Source organism: Amaranthus tricolor, chromosome 3 (genome assembly GCF_026212465.1).
Source record: "Amaranthus tricolor cultivar Red isolate AtriRed21 chromosome 3, ASM2621246v1, whole genome shotgun sequence".
Taxonomy (NCBI): Eukaryota; Viridiplantae; Streptophyta; class Magnoliopsida; order Caryophyllales; family Amaranthaceae; genus Amaranthus; species Amaranthus tricolor.
Genome location: NC_080049.1, coordinates 24,216,480 through 24,230,521, shown reverse-complemented (window position 1 = coordinate 24,230,521; position 14,042 = coordinate 24,216,480). Strand labels below are relative to the sequence as shown.

At 33.1% G+C, this 14,042-nt stretch overlaps 1 protein-coding gene and 1 pseudogene across 1 annotated transcript; one reads left to right on the top strand and one right to left on the bottom strand.

Annotated features, from left to right (window-relative positions):
* The first annotated feature begins 1,770 nt into the window (after positions 1 to 1,770).
* Positions 1,771 to 5,853, top strand: LOC130808622 (cytochrome P450 726A27-like; annotated as a pseudogene).
* A 264-nt stretch (positions 5,854 to 6,117) lies between these two features.
* LOC130808623 (uncharacterized) lies at positions 6,118 to 10,448 on the bottom strand. Its single transcript, XM_057674076.1, has 8 exons — positions 10,060 to 10,448; positions 8,298 to 8,561; positions 8,152 to 8,223; positions 7,993 to 8,031; positions 7,339 to 7,446; positions 7,146 to 7,243; positions 6,733 to 6,844; positions 6,118 to 6,636 (listed from the first exon to the last, which is right to left on the bottom strand). Exons 1-8 carry the CDS (start codon positions 10,246 to 10,248, stop codon positions 6,388 to 6,390), a joined length of 1,131 nt encoding a protein of 376 aa, XP_057530059.1. The 5' UTR covers positions 10,249 to 10,448; the 3' UTR covers positions 6,118 to 6,387.
* Positions 10,449 to 14,042: the final 3,594 nt, after the last annotated feature.

Below are 14,042 nucleotides of genomic sequence, written 5' to 3'. Positions count from 1 at the left end.
GTTTTTCTATAAGTTCTGGGATTTACTTATGTAAGTCGTGACTAACCAATAATTTTTCAGAAAAAATTGAAACCATCAAAATCATAGAAGTAGTCCAAATAGTTGAAAATTTACGACCAGACACAAAAGTGAATCGCAGATTACTCACTAGGTGGTTGCAATTTGCGACCACAAGCGCTGGGTAGTGTCTAATTACGACCACCTATGCGTGGTGGTGTATTTGATCTGAAATTTGTAGGACCAAAGTCCAACGTTGGGCTTATATGTAAATATTTATATGTTATTATAATTAATTAAAATTGTTTTTATGCCCTATTTAAAGTATCTAATTAAAGTTAAAGAGTTTGGGCTTAAATGTATCAATAGGTTATGAACCTTAAATGTGTAGAGACTCATTTTATGACAGAGTTCCATAATGGGCTGAATACCAGTCACAAGTTATTATATATATAGCAGTTATGGTCCCTAGGTTAAACATATTTCTTTTTCTCTTGCCATCCCATAATTAGAGAGAATTAAGAGTGATAACATTAAGGGTCATCACTTTAGAGAATACGTGTTAATCTAGAAGATCTAATCGCTTCCGTTTTAAGATTATCTCGCGTGCTATGAAATTAGGTATTCTTCAGTTTTGTTCTCTTTTAATTTGTTCTTCTAATTCAACATAAGTAATCCTGTTTATCAATAATAATTTCACCATTTTTTGTCCATTCAAAATTAACAATCAAAAGAGTAATGTCAATGATTTTTGTCGGTGTCTACATGCACTTTTAGTGAATGATAACTTTTTAGCTTATTTAATTTGTCATTTTGCGTCCATGAGGCTGAAATAATGGAAAAAGATACAAAGATTAAAATATGGTGAAGACATTAAAAATTGTATGAATATGATTAAATTGAAAAAATTTTAAAGAAAATATTTGAATAAAAGTAATAGAAAGTGATGAAATAACGCTATTCAAAATAAAAATATTGTAAACTAAAAGTGATGAGACAAAATAGAAATATATGTTTACAAATTTATAGAAACAATAAAAATATTTTGTAATAGAAGATTTTTTTTCACCTGTTAAACAAGTCATTTGCTAAATTTGCTAAATAGTTGAAGAAATTTTTTTTAAAACCAAATACACCTACAAGGCCACAACCTTAAACTCATATATAGGGAAGACAAAGGTGTAAATTTATATGAGTTTCACCTCGCATTCGTCCTAATTGAAGCGGGTATCAGTACATATTTATTGGTACTGGGTAAATATGAGTATAAAAAGTCCTACCTGTCATAGGTAGTAGTTAGGTGATGACCTATGAATAATTGGATATGAGGTCTTACCTGTCCTATACCCAACCGCCCCACCTTAGAATCTCTCGCCCTATATTTATAATGTATTAATGTATTTTAATTTTATATGTTTTTATTAAAACTATTGAGAATAAATTAAGAATATTATTTTTTATTATATTTTATGATTTAAAAAAAATTAAATTTATTATTAAATTTGTTAAAATTAATAAAGTATATAACGCAAATTTAAAGTGAATATTACTTGTATAAGTTGGATACTCTCATAATGAATACAGTCAATACACATACACCCTATATTGCGTTATAAGTATGAAAATTTCATCCACATCTTATTTTGTCGTCACTACTGATAAAAACAACAAAATCATAGAAAAAACACAGGTGTCGCGTTCTGATCTTACACGTGTTTTCATCCCAAATATCGACTTAGAAAGGAAAACAGCAACACTAATGAAACCAGAATCCCAAATAAATTAAAACTTATCTAAACAGGTAGTTTATCACTTATCACGCTAGCAGTAAACTCAATATAAAAAATGGAGTACTTTTCATGGATAATACTCTTATTCATAATAACATTCAGCACTATTCTGTTTACCGTTTTTGTAAATCTTTTAAAAAGAAACCCACCAAAAAACTTACCTCCAGGACCTCCAAAATTACCCATAATAGGCAACCTCCACCAACTATCTTCCAAAAACACCCTTCCACACCGTCGTCTTGCAGAATTAGCGAGGATGTACGGCCCTATCATGCACCTGCAACTTGGAGAAATTCCCACGGTGGTGATTTCATCGCGAGAAACGGCGAAGGAAGTTTTGAAAACTCATGATTGGGTGTTTTGTAATCGGCCAAAGTTGTTAATGGCTCAAGTAGTATACAAAAATTACAGTGATATTGCGCTAAGTCCTTATAGTGAGTACTGGAGAGAAGTTAGAAAAATAGCAACATTAGAACTTTTCACCGCCCGCCGTATTCTGGAGTTTCGGCCGTTCAGAGAAGAGGCCACCATGGATTTTATCAAATCTCTACTTATCCAGGACAAGGAAGGGTCTGTCATTGACCTTACTACCGAACTTTTCTCCCTTAGCTTTGACATTACGTTAAGGTATATATACATATTAATACTTCCTCTGTTTCTTTTATATTATACATGTTCCTGTGTTCCTTTCATTAATACGCCCTTAGTCAGATGTGTTCAAATTAGATTCGATAATTTGATATTTATTCAATCTTGAAATCAAATTTGACTTGACCCGACTTTAAAATGCATTTATAAAAAGGCAAAAATCAATGTGGACACAAGTATTACAAGATTGTATTCTACACTATTTGTAATCTAATCCCTTGAAGTTGGCCATGCAACTCTTCTCATCACCAAAAGAACACAATGAATGTTTGCAACAATGAATTCAAAGTCGCTCGAAAACTAGATATTTATAAGAGGCGTGAGTGCACTTTTTTATTGTGATATTTCTCCCACGAGGATGCTTGGGATAATGATTAAATTCATAATGAAATATAACCTACACAGCTTCTCAGCATAAAGGAGGTTCCAAGGTTGAAGACAAGCATTGGAATGAATTATGAACTTTGATTATAATGAAAGTTAATTACTCTTTTAATTATAATCTCGTGTAGAGAAGAATAGGAATAAAAGAAAGTTTTAAAAACGAATTCAGAAATTGCTCTGAGAATAAGATTGAATGTCCGCATACTCCCTTATTTATAGAATAGAATATCAATGAATGTCTCTATGGAACAAGTGTGTTTCATCCAACAAAGCCAATGAACCAAAAGGATGATTCACCAAATGAAACATGATGAGTGTTTTATCAGATTTAACCACCATATAAAGGCTATTCATTATTAGTGATGATTATAAACAAACAACACTATCGTAATAAACTAACAAAACTGCGAAAAACAAGACAGAGTCACCGCAGCTTGGCGACGAGTTGCCGCCAATATAGCCGACAGGGCTTTGGGTTCTCTCTCATTTTGAGACCCTGCTTTCAACAAGCGACGACTCGTCACTTATGGGCGACGAATAACTGCTTTCCCAATGTTTTTCAATTCGTGTTTTTATTTATTAGGCATATTTTGAACTTGGTATTTATCGTATATTTCCCACTTTTAGACTTAGGATGTAGTATATATACTCTAAGTTTATATATACTTTAAATGTTTAACAACAAGATTCAATTTGAATCGATCCGAAATCGACCAAATAACCCGAATAAACATCTTTAAGCATATCCTATATGCTGATAGCAAACTAAAGGGTCAAAGTTTAGTTTATTAAAAGATAATTCAAAGTTGTGATCAAATAGTAACTCATTTAACCATAATAATAATATCAGGTTATCGATGAATCAAAAAGCCAAAGATTGTGAAGAATTTAGAAAGTTAATAGCTAAATTATCGGAGTTGATCACCGGCTTTTCAATCAACGACTTGTATCCATCGCTTAAGTTCATAAGCTCCATTTCCGGAATGAACAGGAAACTCAAATCAATGGTTAAAAAGCTTGATATGTTGATGGATCCCATCATTGAACAACATATGCATGACAAGAGACAAGGTAAAAAGGATGGAGATTTGGTTGATGTTCTTTTAACATATTATAAGGATGACCAACATCATGCTGATCAATTCTCCCTCGCAAAAGATAACATCAAAACAATTGTTTTTGTAAGTACAACCATTCCTTGTGTTTTTTCTTTTAAGTACTATATATGACTCAAATATGTGAACGTTTTTTTAGTCCTAAGGCTTGAATCTAAAGAGATAAAGGGAGTACGTAGTAATTTATTCACGTCACAATGTGTAACTTAAATAATTAGAGGATTTTTTAGTTGTTGTTTGTTAGCTGTTGGCTTTTTTAGTTGGCTTGTCAGCCGGAACTTTTGATTGTTTTTTGTTGGTTTTTATCTAGCTGAAAAAGCTAGTTGTTTATAGAAACTTTTGGTAAATTTAGGTATTGGTTGTTCATCGTTGGTAGTTGACTTGTTTGACAAGTTGGAAATGTTGGCTGGTTTGTTAGTTTTTAAGTTAGCTGAAAAAGTCAATTGTTTATGGAGACGTTTGGTAAATTAAGACAATGGTTGTTCACTGTTGGCTTTTTATTAGAAAAAAAGTGCATCAACAAGGCAAAAGCCAACAAAAAAAACTAATCAGAGTAGTTTTTTTTAATTTTGGCTTAAAAGCTAACTTTTCAGCCGGCTTAAAAACCATTTGCCAAATACTTTTTTTGTTGTTTGACCAACCAATAAGTCAAAAGCCGATAGCCAACCAGAAAGCAATGTAAAAGCCAAGATCCAAATATCCCTTAATAATTCACAAATTCTCCAATGAAACTATCTTAGGATTATATTATCTTTGTTGGGTTGATTCGATAATGTATATTTATTGTTTTAAAATGATTACTTATAACATAAAAATTATCACTTGTAATCTTGAACTGATCAATCAGAGAAAAAGACTAATTATATGGGTCCGTCTCACGTGAAACAATTTTCATGCAAGACAAGTGGATAATAATCTAATATGTGATCGTACATGCAGGAGTTGTTTGGTGCGGGAGGTGAAACTTCTTCAACAACAATGGATTGGGCATTTTCAGAATTGATGAGAAATCCAATAGTTATGAAGAAGGCACAAAATGAGGTTAGACAAGTATTACAAGAAAACAAGATAATGATCGATGAGGCAAATCTAGAAAAGCTCAAATATTTGAAACTTATAATCAAAGAAACATTGAGGCTTCACCCTCCTCTTCCTTGTTTGATACCAAGGGAATCCATGAGAAAATGTGAAATTGGTGGTTATGATATACCATCAAAAACTCGAGTTGGCTATCGGAAGAGATATTAAGTGTTGGAAAGAGCCTGAAAGTTTTAATCCCGAAAGATTTGATGGGTGTTTGATAGATTACAAAGGAACATACTTTGAATTAATCCCATTCGGTGCAGGAAGAAGGATGTGCCCGGGAATAGGACTTGGTGTGGCAACAATTGAACTAGTAATGGCAATGTTGCTTTACCATTTTGATTGGAAGTTACCTGACGGGATTAAACATGAAGATGTTGAAATGGATGAAGCCTTTGGCATAATGGGGAGGAGGAAAACTAATTTGCAACTCATTCCTTTGCTTCATCCAATTTCAGGTTTTTATGTAAATAAATAAATGTATTTTGATCTAGATTACAAATGTCGTAGTTTTGCATTTGCATATAATATTTCATCCTAAAATCAATTGTTACTGTTGATAAAAAGAGTAGTTTATTAAGCTTATATGTTAGTTAAGTTTTCTCTAATTTTTCGATGTAATATTATATATGGACTATTTTTTAACACTTTTCAAGTGTTAAGATAAGCATGTCTCAGCATAAAAATATATTGTTTTAAGTTACATGGTATAAGAGCCTAGAAGCGTAATCAAAAGCAATTTTTAGGCCACATTTAATATGCTCTTTCTTAATACTTACTTTCAATAGTAGATCATCCTTTAGGCCTACTTGCGCCAAACGCCCCCCAAAATCATGCAAGCCTTTTGATTGAATTATCTTACTATAAGACGAGTCCAAATAGTTAATTTATTTTTTTAATTGATCAATTTAAGATTATAAGTAAAGATTTTAACACTCTCAATGTACATTAGTCAACCCAATAGAGTCTTACATGAGACCATTATATTTAAGAATTTGTGTATATCAAAAAGTGTGTTTTGGAGATAACTCGTATAGATACCACAAAAATCAATGTGAAGAAATGAAAGACAGGGTCTAAGGAAATTGAATAGCAGAATATCACAAATAAATCCCTCCCTTGCCTCACCTTTATTGATATTATAGCAAGTACAATTTCAATGATAATTCAGGCAGGAATGACATTTTTATTAGCTATGTCCCAAATAAAGCATCACTAAAAATTAGAATCTTGATAAATAAATAGTAAGCATACATCTACTCGTCCGGTTTTCTCCTTTCCGCGATTCATGGATGCCATATCTGCCCCAACGACAATGTTATATATCTACCTAAAAAATTGAGGATGAGTATGACTCGCAATATAGAGCATCATAAAGAAACTTTGGGAACAGGAAGATCTTTGATCTGCATCTGCTTGTACATCCATTGACGGTTTTCTGGAGTTACATCACCTCCTAACGATCGAATGACAGAACCTCCACTGCAAGAGCCTACTTTACAACAATCCTCTAAGGATAGACCATTTATCAAGCTGTATATGAACCCACTTGCGAAGAGGTCCCCGGCTCCTGTGGCATCACAAGGTTGTGCTTCGCCTATGGCCGAGAGCTTCACTGTCTGCAGGACGAACCACAGTTTGTTAATATCTAAGATGAAATACTCAAAGACAAGTAATGACAAATATGATGCACGACACGAGTAAAACCAACAGACCTCCTTCCCATGCTTGGCGATGCAACCCTTGGAACCAAGCGTCACAACAGCCCATTGGCAATGTGTTGCTAGATAATCAAGTGCAGCTTCAGGACTTGTATCTTGTTTGCCCCTGCAGCCAAATGGAATGTCCATTTAATCATCATCATCGTATCCAGTGTATCCCGCCCATAGGAACTATGATCAGGATCTGGGGAGGAAAAGAAGGCGGCAACTCATACTCATAAAAGAGGATGCGACTAAGAGTCCCTCGGCTCGAGAAAGATCCTCTGAAAGAGAGTTTCTAGTAACGAACTAAACCAGCCAAAGTTGTTCAACAAAAATTTTTCTAGCCCACTTGATCAATCTAATACTGTAACGGACCTCGCAAGTCGCAACAATGTGAAACATATTGTATAGAAGGCTTTCATTACCTCACAATTTCCAACGCTTCGTCTTCATTGGCAAAACAAAGATCGATATCTCCAGATTCAAGCAATTCTACCAAAGCTGCTTTATGGTGTCGTACCATCTGCCGAATTTAGATATATTTACAAATCATTAGAGCAGAGCAGCTTGATGAAGTCTGGTAAGATCTCAAACAAAAATGGATATTAAAGAATATACCTCAAAACTAGCCAAGTCCAGGGAGACAAGAAGTCCATCCCGTTTAGCTATTCTAACAGCAGCATGTATGAGTTCCAAATTAATTGCTGCAAATCTCATTACCAACCACTGCGCAAAAGAAACAGAAAAGCAAACTTCATAATCTATTTATCCATGTTGATATCCACTGCAACAATAGTGATTAGTTGAATTATCTTAAGCGGTGGGGAGTCATCTTATTCACTGGCATGGCCGGACAAAGCGAGCTATCGCTCAGGGCTCCAAATTTGTGAGGGCTCAAAAAATATATTTTTATATACAGAGTTGATATTAACTAGAATACTATAACTTAGGTATGTATAATTTACATTTTTTGCTATGTTATATAAGTTATTAAGGCTTTTTTTATAAAATAATTACAATATCAACAATACAAAACAAAAAAGGTATCATATTATTACGCCTTTGTTGTGAGGGTCTTTTTAATATTTCGCACTGGGTTCCAAAATTGAATGAAACGGCCCTGCCCACTGGAATACTTTTAAGTTTTGCTTATCAAAAAATCATAGATGAGACAATAATAAACAACTCTAAAGATTTGACTGATAAATACATTTACAATTGTTAGCAACAAAACAAGTTTCTACAGAAGCACAGGAAATCATGGAAGCATACCTTGGAACCCCTGAAGTTTTCATCAGTCAACTCATCAGCCTGAAGAAACAGGTCAGATGGTCACTTATCACAACTTTTAGTTCTATTTTCAGTGAATAGCATGGCAAACAAGGAGTCCAAAGAACATTGCAACAAACAATTGAGTGAAAGATGAAGCACCTTTAGTCTAACAGCCTGTGAAAGGCATGGTCGCATTGTGCGATTTCCAACTGCATCAACCAAGCAGATGCACTGTATTGCACACTAACTCTAGTCAAGAATATGCTAAATAAGATAAGTGAGTGATACAGTGTCAGAAGGCTCACCTGCGCAGTGGCTCCCTTCTTTGTCATCAATCTCGACAAATCAACATCTTTAGAGTTCATGTTATGTATAAACAACTGCCCTTGCTCATCATCACCACAAGCACCAACAAGACCAGAAGTGACACCAAAACATGAAGACAAACCTCGAATTGTATTTGCTACACTACCTCCACCAAGAGTCTTCACAGGAGATAGGTCATCTTCAGAGGGGGCTATATGGGTTTTGACCTCACTAAGTATGTGCTCCACATCCGACCATGCAACCTAGTGATATTAGAACAATTCCATGGAAGGATTTATGACCAGCGAACAACAAAAATGTCATATTGAATTCTAGCATTATGTTTTCGAGTTATATGACTATGAAGGAAATAGAAAGTAAACTGCAACGAATAAGAACATAAGCAATTCACAAAGTTCTTTATACAAATGACTTGGACAGCCACAATTGATACAAAGCCCTTTTCTCTTAAACCTTCTTCTTAACTAATCATCAACACAAAATATACATGAAGCAGTTGAATGGCAAGCATATAGTGACATACACAAACCCCTAACGGCCCGTTTGGTTGATTGTACTAATTGGTAGTAATGGGAATGATTTATAGTGTAAATTTTCATGATATGTATCATGTCATTACCATCGTAATGAAAGTTTGATCATAAAAAGTTTTTTTGTTCACAACTTTCCATTACAATGACATAGGGCTTCCAAAAATAGAGGCCTCGTGTATAATAATGACACATAAATACACTCAAGTAGGTCGTCGAAGGTTTTGGTATAAAACAATGTATTATGTTCTCAATGCACATCAATAAGTTTTGAAAATATACAAAGCATTAAAAGTATTTTTCAACTTTTGCTCAGCCCTTGGGAAAATATTAAGGGGGAAATAAAATATCAAACTAAGGAAAGAAGATAAGGCGGACTTGAAGGAATTGTGGTGGCAAAGAAAAGGTTGTAGTCTTATCGAACGAGGAAGCTGAAGAAAAGAGAATATTTTCTTCGTTTGGGAGAGAAATATCTCCTCACACTCACTGATGTAATTACCCCTCCCCTCCGTCTCCATCACTTTGCAACTACTTCCTCCCTTTCCAACAACCATATTCTCTCGAATCTCGATTCAATATCTAGATTCTAGTATCCTTTGTTTTCTTACTTTGACATTTTTTTCCCTTGATATTTACTCCAATCCAAGAATGTCATTAATTTGTGAATGACATGCTTTCAAAGTTAGAACATCATCAACTAAATGCTGCCTACTTATCATCCGGCACCTTATCTCTAAAACAATTAGAATGAATCCCCATCACAAGTATTAGAATGAATTGCTCAAAATTATAAAATTAAGGCATTAATTAAATAACCTATAAAGTTAAGACAAATTAATTTCCACAAATTAGTACAAATAATAACACTTCACCCATATTCTTGTCAATTTGGGTTGCGACAATTTGGTGAATCTGGGAATATAAGCCTACAATTTCTCTTTTTGGGCATATCAACACAAATTTTATTGCGTCCATTAATTCCAAATGCAATTACCTCTATGTTCTTATTTAACCACAAAAGATGTATTCTTTACAAAAGATAATAATAAAAATTTAAAAAAAAAACACAAAGAAACTGCCATAATATTGGAAATTCTCAAAAGGGCCATCTCATCTCACCTCCCTTGAGACAATTATTATAAGAATGAAGCAAATTAACATTCATAATAGTTACTGAAATCAAAAACAGGGAAAATTAAGCAAGAATTACCGGAATAGAACCACCCCTTTCACCAGGAATTTGATCAAGTAAAGACCAATCAACTTTAGCAACATAATCAACAAGGGCAGAAGGTTGAAGACCCAAAACTAAAGGAGCATTATCTTCCTTCCCGTTAGCAAATACAGCACCATTTCCATTCGTAATGTGATTTTCATTTGAATTTTGTTCTGCCCCCATTTATATATTATATAACCTAAAACTTAAAATTTTAATAAGGAAAAAAGGACAGAATCGATGAGCTTCGTCTTCACTAGAAACAGTCACTCAATCAGCGGCAGAAGCTGATGAGGAATCAGGGGCGGCGGTGAAATTGAGAATGTAGGCTCCCTCAACACACCACAGTCCACACGCAACGAGATGTGATGAGAGATTATATAGGAGCAGCAAGCAGGCTCATTTTTTAATAAGTATTATAGACCCACGCCCACACGGATTTTCCAACGCATTTCTGTTCTTTTTTTTCGGTTTTTTTTTTTTTTTTTTTTTTTTTTTTTTTTTTTTGGGATCTACTCTTATATTCTACTCCTAAATAAATACTCCTCCTGTTTTTAAAAGTAGAAATTAAAAATATAAAATTTTTAAGATGGTAGGTATATATTCTTATTTTATTGAATAATAAATTTAATAGAGGAAAAAAGAGAATAACATTAAAAATATTAAAATAAAGTTAGTGGAAAAAATATAGCGACCAAATTAGAAAATATTTTAATAAAGTTGGTGTGAAATATGTATATAAACAATATAAAAATATTAAAATAAAGTTAGTGGAGAATATTTGGGATTATAAGCATTATTAAAATATTAAAATGAGGATAAACAAGGTTAATTATGTTCAAATTTTATGATATGAATATAAGTATTCTTTATGGGAATAACCAATAGAACAACTCAAATGACAAATGGGAACAACTTTAAGAAATGGAGTGAGTAATCACAAGTGTAAATTGAGGGGGTAAAATTTATAAAAGGGAGTATATATGCTAACCAAGAGTTTAGGGACAAACTAGGGGTAGCCCCTATATCTGGAAAAATGCGAGAGAATAGATTGAGGTGGTTTGGTCATGCGTAGAGGAAGACTTTCGACGCCCCTGTGAGGAGGGTAGAAAGCATTATAGTAGATGGTAAGAGGAGTCGAGGTAGACCAAAGAGAACATGGGATGAGCAAATAAGAGTACATTTGTAGGAGTTAAACCTCTCTGCGGACCTGACTAAGGATAAGAGCAGTTGGAGATGTCATATCCACATCTTAGACTACTGATGTCCGTCTTTTGACCTCTTAGTGCCCTCAACCCCTTGCCCTTACCGTTTCCTTTCTATTTAGTTCTTTGTTCTCTTTTGTAGTGGTCCTTCTGTCGATAGGCCTTCAAGTTGTCTTGCTCGTGTTTTTCGCGTTTTTTTATCTTTCTCGAGTCGGGGGCTCCTTTGGCCGTACTCTCCTTTATGGGTATGAGTTGCCACCGTACTTCCCTCCCTAGATCCTGACTTTAGCTTTCTAAGAGCGGGATATACTGGGTTGGATGATGATGATGATGATGATATATGTTACAAGAAAGTGATAGAAATGGGTGAAGAAATGAAAATGTAGGTAAAATGTGTGAATAATTGAAAAAAAAGTGTGTCATAGACAAAATAAAAATATGACAAATTCAATGAAACAGACTAAAATTAAAATTAAAAGTGAAGTTAATTCCTTGGGACAAAGGTATTTTTATCGACTTTGGTCACCTTTTATAAGAATTATAATTACTCCCTTTGTTCCTTTAGGATTGCATCAAACAAAAAGGACCAAAGAAAATTATGGAAAGTTAAATATTTTGTCTTTTAGTATAATATATCAACAACAACAATAATAGATTTTTTATTCCAAAAGATTAATGTCGACTACATTCCTACATAGACTAATATGTTAGTTCAATTGGTCTCCTAGAACTATCGTATAATAAATATAAAATTAATTTAAGAGGTAGATTGAATTATACTATCATACTATGAATGATATTAAAAGAGAATTTAAATGTGTGTGAGAGATTAAAGAAACTAGTAAGGTCTAATTCCTTAAGTATAGGAGCAGAAGGAGTGTTGCATCCAACATTTTAAAGTCCCCTCGGGGCGGAAGATCTTTTGTATTTTTCTCCAAAAAATTTGTTACTGTAGTCAAAAAACAACTATTGGTAATGGTCTAAATAGAGTTGAGCTAAAAAAACAGTTAAATATGCTTGGATTATGAGATATGGAAACTAAATAGAGTTGAGTTGATAATAACTGAGTAATTTTAAGTGTATATTTTTATTTTTAGAATAACTTTTCCAAATATATGAAAATTTTCAAAGCAAAAAAAATATACGTATATGGGTTGATTTAGCAGTTAAAAGCTTACACTTCTATGCTTTCGATATAAGGATTATATTTTCACCAACTAGAAAATAAAAAAGCTAATTAATTTACTAATTTAGAAGGTATAATAAAGTAAATCACTCTTTTTTTATTAAAAGTTGACACTTATCATATGAGAGTTGCCCCATAATATTTTTTATTGTCTGTAGGCTCTATGAAAACAGGCAAAGGACGTCCATTAATGATGCTCTAATGAAGCCCTTCCGTAAATTGTGTTGGAACATGCCTCTATGTATTACCTAATCCCAAAAAAGACGAACACATAATTGCCACTCCATCATAGGATTAGGAATATTGTAAAAGATGCTTTATAATCATTACTCATGACTCATCCTTTATCAGCTAAACAATCTTTCAATGATACTACTACTTTAAGTCTTCAATGATATATAATTGGACCCGGTTCTACCACTGTCCCATTGAATTTACAACATATTTGAGTTAAATGTTACATATTCAAAAGGGACCGAGTGAATAAATATAGATTTTGAGTAATTATGGAGAGATCCATCCATTTTAATATTATACTCTCTTCAATCCTTTTTAGTTGTCCCGTTTTTTTATTTGAGTAGTTCACATTTATTCTCACATTTCAATTTAATATATACATTTTTAGGTGGTCTCCTCATTTTATAAACGTAGATAGGGTCGACGATGGAACGAAGAACTCACCCTAGATAAAATTATCCAATATTGCATATGGGTATACTATTTTAGGTGGTCCCCTTATTTTTTAAAATATTTGTGTCTAAACTAAATGGGACGAAGGTTATAAAATAGTATCAAATATGTATAATGTACTCTTTTTGAGATGATTTTTTGGAAATGTTGGTCCCCAATAGATTAAAGGCTGAAACAAAGATCCGTCATCTGGCTACATATCTGATGTTAGATCTAACCCTATGACTCGTACTTTAGCCAAAGAATCTTTCAAGATGATGATATACATGGACCTTTGTCTCATCCTGCCTACAATCTAGAAGTTGCATGTGAGAACATGAAATTTGATGGCCTCATGAGCCCTAATAAGTTATAACTCCACCCGGGCCTAGGAACTATGGAATAATTCATAAATTTCTAAGGTTCATAGATATGAATATGATCCAATTTTATTTTTATTACTTCATCCCTTTCCTGAAAATGTAAAATTTTGTGAGAATATAAGTTGAGAGATAAAAAGTAAAATAGGAAAAATTTATCAGGTTTATCAAATAGGAGTATGAACCAAAAATAGATTTGTAAATAGATATATAAAACGCATGTAATGAAATTGTAAAGAACAAAAATGTCTTATTAAATTATGTTTTATAATTTTTAATTTTTGTGCAATGTATAATTATTGCAATTTATTCGGCAAACGGAGTATATTTGAGACAAGAGTTAAAGAATGAATGGCCTACAAGCTACAAGCTTTACAAATTCTATAGCATGATTTTCAGTATAATATTACAACTTTTAAACAAAGTGTAATGGAAAAATACAAATGCAGCCGAAAGCTACAAATGAAAAACTGAAAACAAAAATAATATGCAAATGTAACTCCATTATCTGTCAAAATAATTCACAAATCTAATCCC